The 15,806-nt window shown below is 41.1% G+C and overlaps 1 protein-coding gene across 3 annotated transcripts; it reads right to left on the minus strand.

Moving 5' to 3' along the window:
• Positions 1–378: 378 nt before the first annotated feature.
• Positions 379–15,444, minus strand: kctd3 (potassium channel tetramerization domain containing 3). 3 transcript variants are annotated; one of them, XR_006092676.1, is made up of 20 exons: positions 14,903–15,444; positions 14,468–14,521; positions 13,151–13,196; positions 12,582–12,655; positions 12,409–12,467; positions 11,570–11,650; positions 11,229–11,387; positions 10,416–10,506; positions 9,659–9,849; positions 9,086–9,201; positions 8,821–8,908; positions 8,499–8,615; positions 8,120–8,290; positions 7,817–7,972; positions 7,409–7,505; positions 6,966–7,159; positions 6,550–6,688; positions 6,175–6,297; positions 4,286–4,943; positions 379–3,722 (listed from the first exon to the last, which is right to left on the minus strand). XR_006092676.1 is itself a non-coding variant. In XM_042395946.1 (19 exons), exons 1-19 carry the CDS (start codon positions 14,971–14,973, stop codon positions 4,361–4,363), a joined length of 2,610 nt encoding a protein of 869 aa, XP_042251880.1. In that variant the 5' UTR covers positions 14,974–15,444; the 3' UTR covers positions 379–4,360. The 3 variants fall into 3 exon arrangements, 2 of the variants coding, with proteins under 2 accessions (XP_042251880.1, XP_042251988.1); XM_042395946.1 differs by having other exon boundaries at positions 379–4,943; XM_042396054.1 differs by having other exon boundaries at positions 379–4,943; positions 14,767–14,991.
• Positions 15,445–15,806: the final 362 nt, after the last annotated feature.

The raw sequence follows: 15,806 nt of genomic DNA on the forward strand, positions 1-15,806 counted from the left end.
GAATCACTCCTCATACATCATATGCGCTTTTTCTTCTTTACAGTATAAACATGAAGGCAGCGTTTCTGTATGATTTTTTAAAAAAAGACAGACAGACCAGTTGTAGCAGGTTAATGTTATTTTACTCCAACGTAAACAGAGGAGATGTCAGAATCTAAAGGCAGCAGCTCAAAGTTAAAGACACACAAACGTATCGCTTTCACCTTCGAGCCATGAACTTCAAAATATCAACGCATGAGGACATAAAAGAGTTACAATGACAGACGACAAAAACTCCACTCATATAGTTTTACATGAATATTTCTTCCATAATGAGGTTATTGTAATATTATGCCGCAGTTTAAATATTCATTTAGAAATACATTGATGAAAGCAAAACAGTTTGCACGTACAGTTTAATGATTTGCGTGTGTGTGTGTGTGTGTACAAGAGTGAGAAACACACGGGGAACACAACTGAGAAAAAGACGACTTCTGTTATAATAACACGAAAATTTAGAGAAGCTGCATAAATGGTGCATCAAGCAACATGTTATTACTTATAAAGATTCGGCTGAATTTAACTAAATGAAACTCTTGTATCAAACTTTCTTCCTGACAAGAACTCAGACTGGTCGTGATGGTCTAACTGAAGATGAAGTGTCATTTTAGGACTGTTTTGCTGAGTTAGTGAAACACAGATGTGCCATCAGCTGTACAAAGACTTACTTACACAGTCACACACACACACACACACCAGCACGTACACAGAGAGGGCCGGTATCTCCATCAAAACTATGCAGCAGTAATTTAGTTTTGCTCCTGTGTCCCTTAAGGGGACATCAAGGCAAGTTTGAAATTAACAAACTGGCAGTAACAACAGTGCCCTCGTTCAAGGACACCAGTCTGACAAGGGCACTTCTAAAACATTCACAGCCACATTCACAGCTACTGTCAGCCATGGAGGGAGGGAGGGGTTGTGAAAAGAGAGCTTGTGGAGTGATTGTAAGGGACAGTATGGCCCTGAGCTACACACACACACACACACACACACACACACACACACACACAGGGTTTTATTAAACTCATAAATCACAATGACAACAGACGGCGTCTCAGAGAGGAGACTGTCTGAATGGGAAGGTTAGTGAAATGAAAGCACTCGGGAGAAACACACACACACACACCTCTGTGACGCACAAACAAAACAGAAATTGTGCACTTTGGCAAGTTATCCACACAAACCATGTGCTTAAAAACCCAGCGATGACTGGCAGCCTTTCTTTCAGTCTGTTTTTTCCTCTTGCTGAGTCCGGTTTTAAAGGTGAATTGCAGATCAAAGAAGATATTAACACTGAGCACTGATGGTTTGTGTGAAACCAGCTTGTCATCATTTCCAAACATTCACACATCTCAGCTCCCAAATCATTTCTGAAATGTTTTCAATTACTCTCGGTCTGTTTATGATATTTGCCTGGAGTGAAGTTAATGGTCCCGAAACAATCTAACAATGTTTGTTACAATAAAAAGAAAAACCAAAATAAATAAAATTCCTGTCTGCAAACTGCTACTCCTGATTAAAGCTTAGTAATAATACAGAGTCAAAGCATTTTCTTTGTAATGAGCTGAGTGTTTGCTCTTTTCTACATATAGACAGTGTCTGCATGGAAAAATGACAATGCATGACTGTCAGTTTACCTCTCTTAACCTTATGAGTGTCAAAGAAAGAAAAAAAGTTCGAAGAGGTTTTAGTGAATGCACTTTAAATTGCTTGAACATTGAAAGAGTTGACATGTTTGATCATGGGTCAGTACTGTAGGCAACTGTAAATAATATTACAACATAATGCAGCATTTCTAACATACACAAAGTAAAACAATGATGTGCAGAGCAGTTTAAACAAACAGATATGTATTCCTTTTTGCTCACATCAGCGTCTGGCTGGACTATAATGTAAACGTAGCCAGAGAGGAACTGAATGACGAATAACAGATATGGACAGACAGACTGTATGTGCCTAAATACAATTTAGATTTTATATTGTTTTGTATAAAATAAACATTAGCAAGTTACTTAATAATATTAGTCTTAATAGTGCAAGTGCAATTGCAGTTAGGTCCAATAGCATCAACATAGGCCTTATATGATTATCAACAATATGTAATGGACAACAGTGTAAGTATCAACAAAGCATCACAGACATCAATGCATCCATAATAGGATTTTGTTTTGAGTATGTATGTCTACTTTCCGTACAGTTAATTGGGGTATCAAAATTTACATCTCTGTACAGGCAGGGACCACGTGGTCAGTTATCTTTTTGAAACGATAAGCAATGTGCTAAAAAAACACTTAAGATATGTTACATAGCTGCTGCATTTGGCAAATGATAATTAACATTTCAGGACAGCCTTTGTGTTTACCTGTAATCTATTTCTGTCACACTCATTTTTACAGCACGGTGTCACCAAAATGGTTCTGAAAAAGTACCGTAGATCAAGCGCTGGCCTGGTTTTCCTTAAACAGCTCTTGGAAATCTCGCAGCGGATTTGGTAGGTTCCAATAGTTAAGAAGCAGGTTTAGCTCACAAACTGAAGGTTGCCATTTTACTTTTAGCTGTCCAATCTTTTTAGGTCTTCACAACTATATAATGTTTATTACATAGGTTACACTCATGTTTTATGTCTACATGCTCGGCAGCAACTGTGTTGATTCACCTCAAACTACTGTAGAGAGAAGCTACAGGTAAGAGTTCTCAAGTTGTTGGGAAAAAGGATGGACTTTCCAGTTATAGTCTACTATTTACAATTCACAATAGATATTCATCATTTCATGTCTACTGCCTATCATTTCAAGCGACCACTCATCAATCTGCCACACAGTCATGAAATCTAATTTGGCCTGATATAAATCTGTCTTATAAGAGGTCCGCTCCACAACGAGCTCAATCTTCACGAGCCTTTGGTCAGAATCCTTTTCTTTAAAAACACACAAACAGGTTGATAACCGTCAAACAAGTTAAATAAGGCACTGCAACAGTCATCCAAAACAAAACCAGACACATTAGAAAGGACGATAAGTAAAATAACGCAGTGTAGGTACTTGGTTTCGAGTTGAGCGTAGTGATATTGTGATACTGTAAAAAAATAAATTATAGTTAGTGTGATCTTGCACAGGCACCACCGTGAAAAACAAACCAGACTGGATTTAAACAGGAGCACAAATTGCTTTTTTAACACAATTGTGATTTTTTTATAACTGTCTGAATAGAAAACTTCTTTCTACCATTAAAAACAAGTTCTGTTCCTGTGTGAATGTGCTGTAGATTAAAGTGATCTGTTGTCACTGTTGGTGTGAATTAGTGAGCTTTCTAATGTCTCTGAGAAAAAAAAAAAAAGCTTAAAACTTCTCTCAAATTCAAATTCACATTAAACACGTTTTATGAAAATGCCTCAACTTGTGTGGTGGAATTCACTGCATGTCGTGTCGCTGACAACAGGTCCGATTTTTGTGCCTTTTTCTGAGGAGCAAGGAGGCTGTTCTATTATTAGTATAAGAGAATAAATGAATAACTCAATTGGCCTGTAACTAATGAAGTAAGATTTTAAACATGCAGCTGCAGTGAAAAGCAGGCACACATTCACATGATGATTCACTGTTCTTGCAGGCTGAGATACGGCAATCCTGAAGCGTGTTAGTGTCTGTTGTGCATCTTAACTCCACTGTTGCATAGTTGTCGTTGAGCTGTTGAACAACAAACCCAGAAAAGTTTTACTGCTGTTTACTGACTTTACTGCTTGCTGACTTTTAGCTTTTAGTGTCACTGCTTGAGCAACAATAACCACCGTGTCTCTGGCTGCAGCAAAGTACAGATTAGGATTCAAGTAGCTGCCAGGAGTCTGGCGAGGGTTACATGTTTAAGGTCAGTCAAAGAGCGACAGATTGCACATACTGTCAGAGCCGCTTGATATCATCATGAATTCTGTGTTTAAAAAGGGGCCTGGCCCATTTCACAAATCTATATGGAGCTATTATACGTGAATTCAGTTTAAATGTGGATGTTTCTTATGAGCTTGAATGGTTTAAGTCAAGTCATTCCTACCAGAAGAACAGTCACTGAAAACACTATCTGATAAAAGAACAAGGTGTGCCTTTGTTTACTTCCATTTCCAAGCTGTGATTTTTAGATTTACTGATAGATTTTTTTTTTTTCCTTTTGACAAATCTTGATGAGATAATGGATTCTTTGAGTGAATGGACACTTTGTGCTTCAGCAAAACAGGCAGTAACAACACACCCTTGAATACCTGCACCTAGAGGACGTCTCTCTGAGATGATTCCGCTGATGGGATCAAAAGAAAACGGGTGAGCACGCTGCAAAGTCACAGGCTGCTGTCCTGATTGGATGAGTCAGAGGGGAGTTTCCTGTGTCGTGGCGAGGTGGAGGAGGCCAGTTTGGTTGGGGAGGGAGAGGCGGTGGAAGAGGAGTCGCTGCCACCCCCTTCCGATCCAGAGGGGACGGAGGTTAGGTGAGGGACAGGGGGAGCCCTCTTCCTCCCCAGAAAGCCTCCTTCTAGTACTCCCCTCTTCCTCACACCTCCCTCTGCCTTCATTCCGTCTCCCCCGGGTCCCACACCCTCTCCCTCCTCTGGCTGCGGGTGCACTTTTCGCCTGACGTCACCTCCAGGGATCGGGCTGTCGGGGGGTTGCCGTGGAGGCTCTTGGCTGCCTTCTGCCTTCGGTCCGTGAACACCAGCAGTAGTCAAAGCTCCGACGTTGTTGTTAGAGCTTGCACCGATGCTTCGGCAAGCCCAGAGCTCCATGGCTGAGGCCCTCCTCTCGCTGTCCTCGGGCCCAAAGTCACAGAGTGAACGGCGGGCATCGAGGGTCTGGCTGGAACCCTGTGTGGATGTCTGACCTGTGCTGTCCAAGATACCTCGACTAAGGCTGAAGTTCTGGAAGTCTCTGTTGAGAGAAAGATGGAGGTCAGCTGATCAGGATGGAGAGGTAGATAGACACACATGACATAATGGCAACAAGTAGAGTTCAGCATTTACCAAGTGTGAATGCAGGGAGTTGATCAGATTGTTTATTATTTATGGGGCATTTTTCCTATCTTTATTCAAGAGCATGCTCTTTCAATTTGAGAGCATGATTTATTGGTTTCACGCTCAGATTTTGTAATTCTTTCCCTCAAATAAATCCTGCCCTCGCACTAAACAGCCCCTGCTTGTACTTAGATTTGCTCTGTTTCTGCTCTGTGCTTGCACTCAGATATATTGTTGTTTGCACAGATTTCCTGCTCCAGCTTCAGCCCTTTTCCTCACACTCAGGCTGCTTCTGTGCACTCGTCAAACGTCTGCTCTCAGATTTCTGCTCTGCTCTCTTATTGTTTGTGCAACAACCTCGTCAAAATCCCCCAACCAATGAAATGATCCCTGCCTCCTTACAGGCGCGTTTGCTTTACTTTTTAGAGCGTACTGTACAGGCGGTTACTCTTCAACCGGGTTCATCCACTCCCGCCCTCCAGTGCTACATTCCTGGCTTTCTTGTATGACTTGTGGAATAAAAGGACAGTTAATGTATATACCAGCACCCCTACTTTTTCTCTGACTATAATTACTATAAAGGAGAACCTACGGTGGCCGCGAAACTCGTGAAAAACATGAACGGTCCTCTCTAGACCCAGTGTTAGGTTTGTCTGCTTTGGGCTACTGAAGAAACATGGCGGTGCAACATGGCGGGCTCCGTGGAAGAGGATCTACTCCCTATGTAGATATAAAGGGCTCATTCTAAGGTAACCAGAGTACAACAATTCTTATTTTCAGGTGATTATACACTAATTAAAACATACTTATGAATATTATATTCCATTTCTGCCAAGTCCGTTCGGCCAAATGCCACTAAACTCTACACACTGCACCTTTAAGTTATTACATTTGAAAAATTCAACAGCAGCATATCTTTTCAGAAACAGTTTCCCTGTTACTCTGGACAGACCACTAGACACTGACTCAGTTTTCATAGAGACTATTTCTTTGATAAAAAGTTGAAAGCAGATATCTCAAAACCAAAATAATCTGCATGGCTTGGTACTAATAAGGGTCAGTGGGGAAATAAATGTATATGTAATATGGGTGAGGCAACCCTTTTAAAATAAAAGTATCTGGACAATAGTGCAGAAATGCTATCTCACCGGTAGCTGTGGAAGGACTCAGTTCGTCGGGCACGGGCCAGCAGGGGACTCTCTCTGTAGGGTCGCACAGCTCCATAAGTTGCCTGGCTCTCGGGAATGGGCTCCTGGGCCTGTAGCTGGAGACTGAGGTTGATGAAAGAAAGAGAGGAAGGCAGGTAAGAGCTTCAATGGTTGGTCAAGACCTCCATCACATGTATGTGTTGGTTATTATTGTACAAAAACTGCTCTTTGCTGTATAATGTATGAGCTGTGAGGCTTGATATGTCCTTATTTTGTGCATTAATGTATGTAGACATGTAGTTGACAGAAAGAGATTCAGGAGTTGAACAGCAACAACAGCTGCTTTGTCTCCCATGTGTGAACTATCTCTCTAACCTGGAGCAGGATTCTCGGAGGCGTGTGTGGTGAAGCACAGAGGGGGCGGGGCTAATGTTTGGCGTGGCACAGCGGGAGGTGCTCAGGTCGCACTGGTCCAAAAGCTGCAACAATTCCTCCTCTGTAGGTCCGCCAACATCTATCAAACACAAAAGCAGCTTTAGACCTCACAAACACATATTTCATCAAAATGAAACATGTTATCAAATTACATTTGATCTTACAAATAGTCGTCTGTATTGTCAGTTTTTATTGCCACGGCATGGTGGTGTTTGTCAAACATAAAAAATGTTTTCTGCAATACATATACGAAACGCTGAGGAAAGAAAAGAACTACTCTGTGCCCTACATTTCTGTCTCTTCCTCTCAATTTCCTGATCTGTCCTCCTCCTCTCCTTCCATCTCTGTTTCCTCACCATCTTTCTTCCTCTCCTCTCCTTTGTTAGCGGTGTCCATAGCAGTCGTCAGGTCCCACATTTGGATGCTGCCGTTGCCGTGGCCAGTGAACAGGTAACGTCGAGGTCGGGACCCCATCCGGCTGGAACCCTCACACTCCCGTACCATGAAGCAAGAGATGGTGGTCCCATCCACTGACTGCACCTCACAGATTCTAAGACACACACACACACACACACACTTGCCTTTAAACACAAAAGCCTTAATCAAGTAGCAAAAGTCAAAGACAAGTATCAAAGACAAGCTTCTGGAAAAGTTGAATTAAGCTGGGAAAGAGAAAGATTTAATGAGAGGAAGCATCCTCCCTCCTCCCAGTTTGTGAAAGTAAAAGACAAAATCAGATAAAGGTCAGAAGAGCAGAGGTGAGCACAGAAGAGGAAGTGATAGATGGAGGATATTATACCTTTTTCCAGTAGATGAGAGCCTGACAAACAGTTTGTTGGTGATGGGGATGACCTTCTGGATGAAAACCTGCTGATCGTCTCTCTCTCCAAATGGACCTGAGAGCAGAAAACACCACCAGTTTCTACCTGCACCTGGATTCACCAAGACTACACAAAATACTGTACAAAACATTTAGTTGAACTAGGATAGGATACTAGGATTTGAAAAACATAATAAGCGCTCAATTCATTGAATTTTGTAAGTGATGTGTTCATTTGCACCACCTCTCTGATCAAGTCAGTATGACTGATGGTATGTAGTGTGTTTAAGTGTGTGTCCCTCTCTTCCTCCTTATAAATGCATCAGTCCTCTCATATTAATCAGTATTGCCTTCCTCTGTTTCTTCTCATGATCCTCTTTATCTCACCTATATCATTCCCTGAACAATAGCTCCCGTGGCTCTCTGTTTCCTCTAGGGACAGTATTTTGAAGGAGGCCAGAGGAGTGGAGCCCGGCTGGGTGGAGATCATCCCTCTGAACCGGGTCACCGTCCACGTCCGAACGTGGTTGTTATCCGCACACACTAACACCCAGAAACATAACAGAGAAGACACATGTACAGGAGATGATTTGACCATGTGTCAACAGTTGTCTTTTCTATTCCTCTATTACACACTTCACTTCTCTCCAACATCCCTCCTGATCCTCCCACTTGTTTCACCTTCCTCACCTGATACCAGATGTTTCTCAGACAACATTATCTTCGTCACAGGGCTCCTGTGCACGGTGAACGTCTGGAAGAGCTGGGGGCCTGACCCCACAGTCTCTGGGTGTTGCACAATCACTCTCACTGCACCACTACTGGTCCCATAGGCTATCTCTATCCAGTTTCCACTCACACCTGAGAGCAGAGAGGAGTGAAGGGAAGGCAGAGAGACACAACACAAAGAGACAGAGAGTACTTTAAAGTCTGATCATTAAATATATTACATGTGATGAACATGAAGGATTACAATTTTTAAAGTTAATTTTCTTCTTTTTAGTGGCTACTGTGGCTGAAAAAAGGCAGCTTTAACTGTAGTTGAGAGAGTGTGTGTGTGTGTACTGACTGGTTTTAGGTGTGAGGTAGACAGACAGTGCAGTGATGGCATCATTTGAAGGGTCATGATAAAGCTCTGTCACCAGAAGATCATTGTCTTTCATCCTCAGTGGAAACTTTTGCATGTCTGAAAAGAAGAGGAGACAAAATGTTCATGTGTCGGGGTTCAACAGCATTTTATGAATCCAGAATCTAATCCCCTAATTGAATTAAAAATCACTTATGTGCTTGTTTCTTGTAGTGGGGACAACCATTAGACATCTGAAACATTGGTAACATCCAATTAAATTAGTGACATGTGTGTGTTTGTGTATGTGTGAATGTGTGTATACCTATGTAGTAGATAGAGCCATTGTTGCAACCCAGTAATAGGAAGGATCCTGCTGTGTCACAACTGGTTATGGGAACAACATCTTGAACCTAATACACACACACAAAAAAAGAAGTGAACTCACAACAGCTCCAGTGTTTGTCCGTACAATCACTGTGTCTCAGTTGAAAGCACACATACATTCTCTCACACACACAGCGGGTGGTCAAATATAGGCAATCAGTGTACAAAAATGCACACACACACACATACAGATGCCCTCATACCTGCCAGTGCTGTGTAACAGCATTCCACACCCCAACCTTCCCCGTGTGGCTCGTAGCTACCAGCTGGTTTCCGATGAAGAAGAGATCATCCACAGGTACGCCAAGACTGAACACACCTGAGTCGTAGGGAGAGAGATGAGTTAGTGTACATGTGGGGATGGCTGGAGAGTGCAGGTTTAGTCTCAGAGATTTCAGGGGGTCATAGGGGTCACAAAGCATCAATGTGATTGACATATGCAAAAATAAATAAATCTAAATTTTAAGACACACACTGAAGGTTACCCCTCACAATCTAACTTTAGATGTAGCATGTATTATATACAGCTCTAAGCATATACAAGAGTTCCCTTTGTGGTCCTGATGTGGAATCGGATCTTTCTACAATCTTCCATCACTACATGCCTTTGACCTAACTGTTTTTTTCCTTCCTGTTGACAGGTAAAGCCAGAATGTAATGCAATTAATGTGTGAAATATACAATTAGTTAATATTCTATGACCACAGATTTTTATTTTATTTCCTGATTTTCTCCGTCTGGACCACACTTCTTCATATTACATGATGTAAACCTACCTATCTCATTACCACTGCCCCCATCTTGGATGCTCCAGAGGATGATGCTGCTTTCTGAGGCGGCTGCCACCATCTTGTCCTTGTCTCCATGCGGGCCACCCACTACCTTGGCGTTAAGTGCGATGCGTTCAATGGTCCAGTCAAGGTAAGGAGAGGAAAACACCTGCTGCCATCCAGAAGATTCCTTTATCCTGTAGGAAAATAACACAACAAACTTTATTCATGTTTTTTTTTCTTATAACTTCAAAGTCAAAGTAAATTACAAATGTGCAGGGTTGCTTTAATGAAGTTGGATAGGATGTAAAAAGTCTGAGTTTTCATAACGGTGTAAGTGGACAACAGTCAGACATATCTTGATATAGACCCATGTGGTTGAAACACACTGGGACTAACTAACTAAGTGGGAAACAAACTGACTAACTTTTTTCCCCCCCTCTACTGTATATTGGCTTTCCTTAACACTCTTATTACACACTGTAAATTTTTCTCTGCATAGCAAGGTTGTTAAAACTCTGATATATCTTCTTCATCATAAAAGGAAACAACATTTTGTCGTTTGTCTAAATAAAAATGAGTATGTGACTAAATTTGACTGAACATGCACAGAGTCAAAGCAATGACTGCTTGTGTACTGCTGATGCATTAAGTGAGACATTTGAGATGTAACAGATAATGACTTCATCTTCCCATATTAAATCATTTAATGTCTTCCCTTAAGAAATATAGAGAGGATGGGAAACTGTTGTGGCAGCGTTACCTGTAGCAGATGACAAAGTGTGCGTAAGCTGCTACTATCCAGTTGTGATGTCCTGCTATAATCAGCACCTTCCTCGGGTCAACCACAGGACCTACACACACACACACACACACACACACACACAAAACACACATAAACACACTTCTTTCATAACCTGATAATGAGACTGAAATATGTGAATCCCTGAAACAAAGTATGGGCAGCGGTTCAAAAGTCTGGAAACAGGCAGTGATGTTTACATCCAGTCACTGCATGATATAAAACACCCCTCCCGAATTCTTCTCCATCAGGCCAGAGCTCATACACTCTTGGTTTATTGCAGCTCATTACATTGTCTGATGTCATCGTCAGCAGAGAGCAGGCCCAAAGTGAAACTAGGCTACCTCAGTCAGCTCACTGAAAGGATATGTCAGGTCACATTAGCTGCAGCATTAATGCACTCACAGAATCACACACACACACACACACACACACACACACAGATGTGGTCAAGCATAAACAGTACATACAGATGTGACACACAGATAAACATGTGCAAACATACACAAGCCTGCAACATAATCAGGATGCATCCAGAAGAACATATTACGCTCACACAGGCAGACAGTGAATTCCTACTGATAAGTCACTGTCAAAATAAGAGTCATCTCTACATCTGCTGCACGCTTCTTTTGCCTTAAAGATGGATCTTATGGATTTATGGTACTTGCCCCTAGAGCTGTATGCTTATCATATATACACAGTATAATCTACAGAGTGTCACCACGCACACACACACAACCACATTTCAACAAGCTGCCCCAGGCTACTCACCCAGTTTGTGATTATCATCTGTTCCAGGTGAGGCATTGAGGGACGGGTGAAGAGGGGGACCAACACGGGTGAAACCTTCTGCTCCACTTGGACCCGGTCGCTCGTCGGAGGAGGAGCCAGATGCTGTTGAGGCCGGGTTTGACTTACGGGCAGGGATGGCTGTCAAAGAAAGATACGCTGAAATGTATAAATCGAAATTTCTGCTGATTCTTTGACTCAAAACCAAGTTGTTTCCTTATTGAAACTATTTTGTGAAGCATCTTTAACATATTCTGTTTATAACTAACTGGTTTGCTCTATTTTCACTTCATTTTCTATATCAGTCAGTTTTGTGTCTTTACCTGGCGGTGGCAGGTAACCATGAAAGAGGACACTACCACATGATGAGCGGTCCAGTTCCTCACACAGCAGCAGGCGCCGTACTGCACACACACACACACACACGATAGATACATGTTTAAGTTAAGCACTTACTTGTTTGATTGCTTTAAAACATTAAAAATACCATTTAGGTAAATATAATGGATCATTACATTTAGATATGCTGATTTATAATATCTTATCATTTAAGAAGATTCATATAATAAATTGTCCTTTTGTGTAATGAATTTGAAACTTCACACTGTCTCTTCACTGTGTTCAATCTTTTCATTTTGACAAAGTCACTGAGACAGACTGGATAAAGTCTCTGAGATGGACTAAGCCTGTATGTTTTGTTTTGTATGTATTACTTTGTATTATATTGTATGAGCTCATGTAGTTGATCAGTTATCACAAAGGTAACTTTTCCATTCAAGCACACAGACAATGCAGGGAAGTTACAAACACTGAAACAGGAAGTAAAACAACATTAGAGTAAATGGAACTAACAGTGTTGAAGTTTGGAACTTGGTCAAATTATGTGAAGTCAAAACAACATTTTCATTTCAACTACAGTAGTTCATATTTACTATAGCTGTTCAAATTGTCGACTACTCAGCTGGTATGCAATACCTGGTGATGTTGTAAACATGTGGTTGATGCTGACAAATCACGTGACAGGAATGTATTGGCTACAGAACAAATTTGATGTGAGGCAGGTGTATTAATATAGCTTTAGGTCTCATAATGTCTATAAGCATCAGTATTTGTACTAAGAACATTGTTGCTACTTTGATTTAGTTCTCTTACAACAACATACCTAAAGGAGTTATCCCATAAAACTCAGCTTCATGGCGCAGAATGCTGATGTTGACGCCCCTACGGAGAAACAGAAACAGCATATGTATTCTGTATGACACTGCTTACAACGCAACATAATGTTCTTCCTAAAATAAATTAATAAATTTTCTGAATGTTGTCAAGACTCCTCACCGCAGATCCAATTCTTTGGTTCGGAGGAAATTCAAAATTGGTGCAAAAGCTGTCGGGTCTCTGTCAATAAATATCTAGAAGAGAAGGAAGATGCAGTATTATTTCAAATGCTGGACTTCAATAACCACTAAAAGAAAAGTGATTGATTACAATTCAAAATCTTATAGGGTGCATCTTTCCTAGTGGTACAGAAGTTCATATTTAACTTTATTATTCACTTCACTATGAGCTGTTTCACTACTTTGTGAAATTTCACTGTCCTAACAAGTCATTGAAAAATAATAGACAAATGAATCTGCAATCAATATAACCATTATTTGTAGCCCTAGACAAAAGAGTGCAAAAGACTGCATCATCTAACAATTCAAGTGGATGAAATTTAATGATGAAACATTGACTGTGGGAATATACTCTTTTGGCCGTGCATCATATTTCAGTAAGTTGCATCATAAAAAAAACAAATGTCATGTCCAATGTGCTCCAAGCTTTTAGACAATTTTCAGATGTCAGATTCAGCCTGCAGATACTGTCCTAGTTTTGGAATAAGAAGCAACAAAAGCTGTACTTACAGCTCCAGTTTCATCCCGTAGAGTGGATATTCTTCCACTCAGCAAACTGGAAAAAACACACACACACACACGCACACACACACACACAGTGATCTAGTTAACCTACGCACTTCTCAAGTTCCACTTACCGGCAATGTTACCACTACCCACAGTAAACACCCAAATTAATTTGTACAATCACAAATAAATCAATAATCTAACCTGTTGAAGCTGAACTACAGGTAATTACTATATCAGTATGTGTTACTAAGACATAACAGTTGTGCTGAAAATGCTAAAGATCTATTTAAGGGTTTGCATGTATAAAGAACGACTGCACACTTCAGACAGCTGAGAGACTGACAGGCAGACAGGTGCGCTGGCAGACAGACTGACAGGCATTTAGCTACTTGGTCAGCTGTTGTCAAACTGTGAGCTCAGTTCAGTGTTTGAGTTAGTTGCGACCATGGTATTTGCCCAGCCCCAATCATTTGTTCCACTTCAGTGTTTTCCTCTCTAGGGTTAGAATTACACTCAATGGTAATCTATACTAAGAGACACTGAAAACACAACTATGCCAAAACACAGACACACACACATATATATATATATATATATATATATATATATATATATATACACTTGGAGTGAATATTTGATGAATACAAGACTTTTGACTCACTGTAATACTAAAACAAAATATTCACCATTTACGAAAGTAACACAGCTGACTTGTTTTTCTTCTACCTTCTTGCAGTCACAGAGGACTGTCATTGTAATCCCCTGACATTTTACATCAGCAGGATGGTGGATAGATGAAGCAAGACAAGGACGAGATGATGGAACATCCCTACTTAACATAAATTATGTAATATGATTTTGTTTTACTGAGCTAATATGACAGTTGTGAGCACAGCATAGCATGCACAGTGAGTCTCTGACTCCTGTGTGCTGTAGCAATAGTACTAGTACAGTTTAATTAGCCTCCCAGTTTAATCAGCCTTGGTGATCTCAGGGGGAGTCAAGAGGAGTTAAATTTACTCAGAGTCCCATGTTAGTGAGGTTTAAGAGCCTCTGCTTTCTGTGCTGTTCTCGCTCTGTGGTTATGCATACACATTCAGTTCCTTGTAATATACTCCAACACCACATTTTAGTTACCAGTATCTTATGCTGCAAAGATCTCATGTGGCCTGCTATCCAGTCACAATGCCACTTGGATGGCATTAATTAACTGACCATGTAGAGATGAGGTCAGAATAGCCATTACACAAATAGTTCGGGGTTATTCAATGCATCCCCTTTTCCTAAAGACATACAAAATGCTGACATATAACCAACCTTGAGAAGAAAGAGTCTGGGATCCACATCAGGGTCTGTCTGGAGGTGCTGAACCTATAGTATAAAGACACAATAGCACAATTATTACAACAATTACAACAGCGTTGTTGAAGACAAGAATAACTACATCACACCAGTGTTATACTGTAGATGTACAATTCAAATGATCATCAAGACAATCCGGTGTGTGTGTGTGTGTGAGAGAGAGAGAGAGAGAGAGAGAGAGAGATAAAATGAGTAAGTGAATGAAAAGAGAGAGAGAGAGAAAAAAGAGAGAGAGTAACAATAAAGTAAATAACCTTGAGTAGTGTATCTATTCCAACAACATCCATGGCTGCTTTGCCATGCAGATATCATCATACACGTACGTAGCCACGGCTCAAATTTCCCAAATGATGACCATCATCCATCGAGCTGTCTGTTAACGAAGCTTACCTTGTCCCACCGACGTTTAACTGGATGATTTCTCCCATCCCTGTCGTTAAATTGTTACCATTCGTAGCCATGATGAGCGAACCAGCGGGATGTGTGGTGATAAAAGTCACTGTTCCGTTATAACTATTACAGTCACGAAAGCTAGCTTGCTAGCGTTGCCCTCTTCTCCCCAGCTCAGCTGATGTCCCGACTCCAGAGCCTGACAACCTCTGCCTCGTCCCACCTTCCATCAAATATCTCCTATATACGACCTATGCGGACGGCCTCGGTGTCATTAATCCTCCGCATAGTGGGCGAAGAGAGACAGTGGGTCTTTTTTATCCAAAAGGTAGCCACACAGTAATTCCTTTATTATCCAGCGGGCTTGTTTGCATCACTGGCTCGCATGTAAATCGTGGATACGCAGAATATGAGCAACGTGAAACAGCTGTAGCTGCACAACGTCCACAAGTGAAGCGAGAGAGTTCACCTCTGGTAACTTCCGGTTTCGTCACATTCGGGTTGACTGGACCCCTGCACTTTTCTTCATATGTAAAATGTATGTTTAATAGTTAAATACGTCATGGTGTTTACGTTTTTAATAAGTTACTAGAGTCATTGTGGTAGACCCAGACACAGTTGTTTTTTATCACATGCTCGTATTTCATACAGGCGATGTTTGGTGTCATAAAAATGACAAAACTTGTACACAACATCTTTATGCATTGGACTGCAATTTAATTTACCGGATAGAGCAATTATATGCGAAACATTACTATTTTACACAGTTGTAGGCCCTTCCGCTAGGCCAGATCCCCACAATAACTAGTAGCCTCTATGGGCGTGAACTATCTTGATTGATCTTCGAGCCGCTAGCATTAGTACCAGACCTCTCCAACGGGTCTGATCAGAACCTACGGAAGCC

The sequence above is a fragment of the Thunnus maccoyii genome, chromosome 1, assembly GCF_910596095.1.
Source record: "Thunnus maccoyii chromosome 1, fThuMac1.1, whole genome shotgun sequence".
Taxonomy (NCBI): domain Eukaryota; kingdom Metazoa; phylum Chordata; class Actinopteri; order Scombriformes; family Scombridae; genus Thunnus; species Thunnus maccoyii.

Coding starts and splice junctions, on each gene's coding strand:
- kctd3 (XM_042395946.1), bottom strand. CDS start 14,973: ATGGCTACGAATGGTAACAATTTAACGACAGGGATGGGAGAAATCATC. Junction 9,202..9,658: donor GGGCAGTGGTAATGAGATAG/GTAGGTTTACAT, acceptor CCTACGACTCAG/GTGTGTTCAGTCTTGGCGTA. Junction 7,160..7,408: donor CTCTCATCTACTGGAAAAAG/GTATAATATCCT, acceptor TGTGTGTCTTAG/AATCTGTGAGGTGCAGTCAG.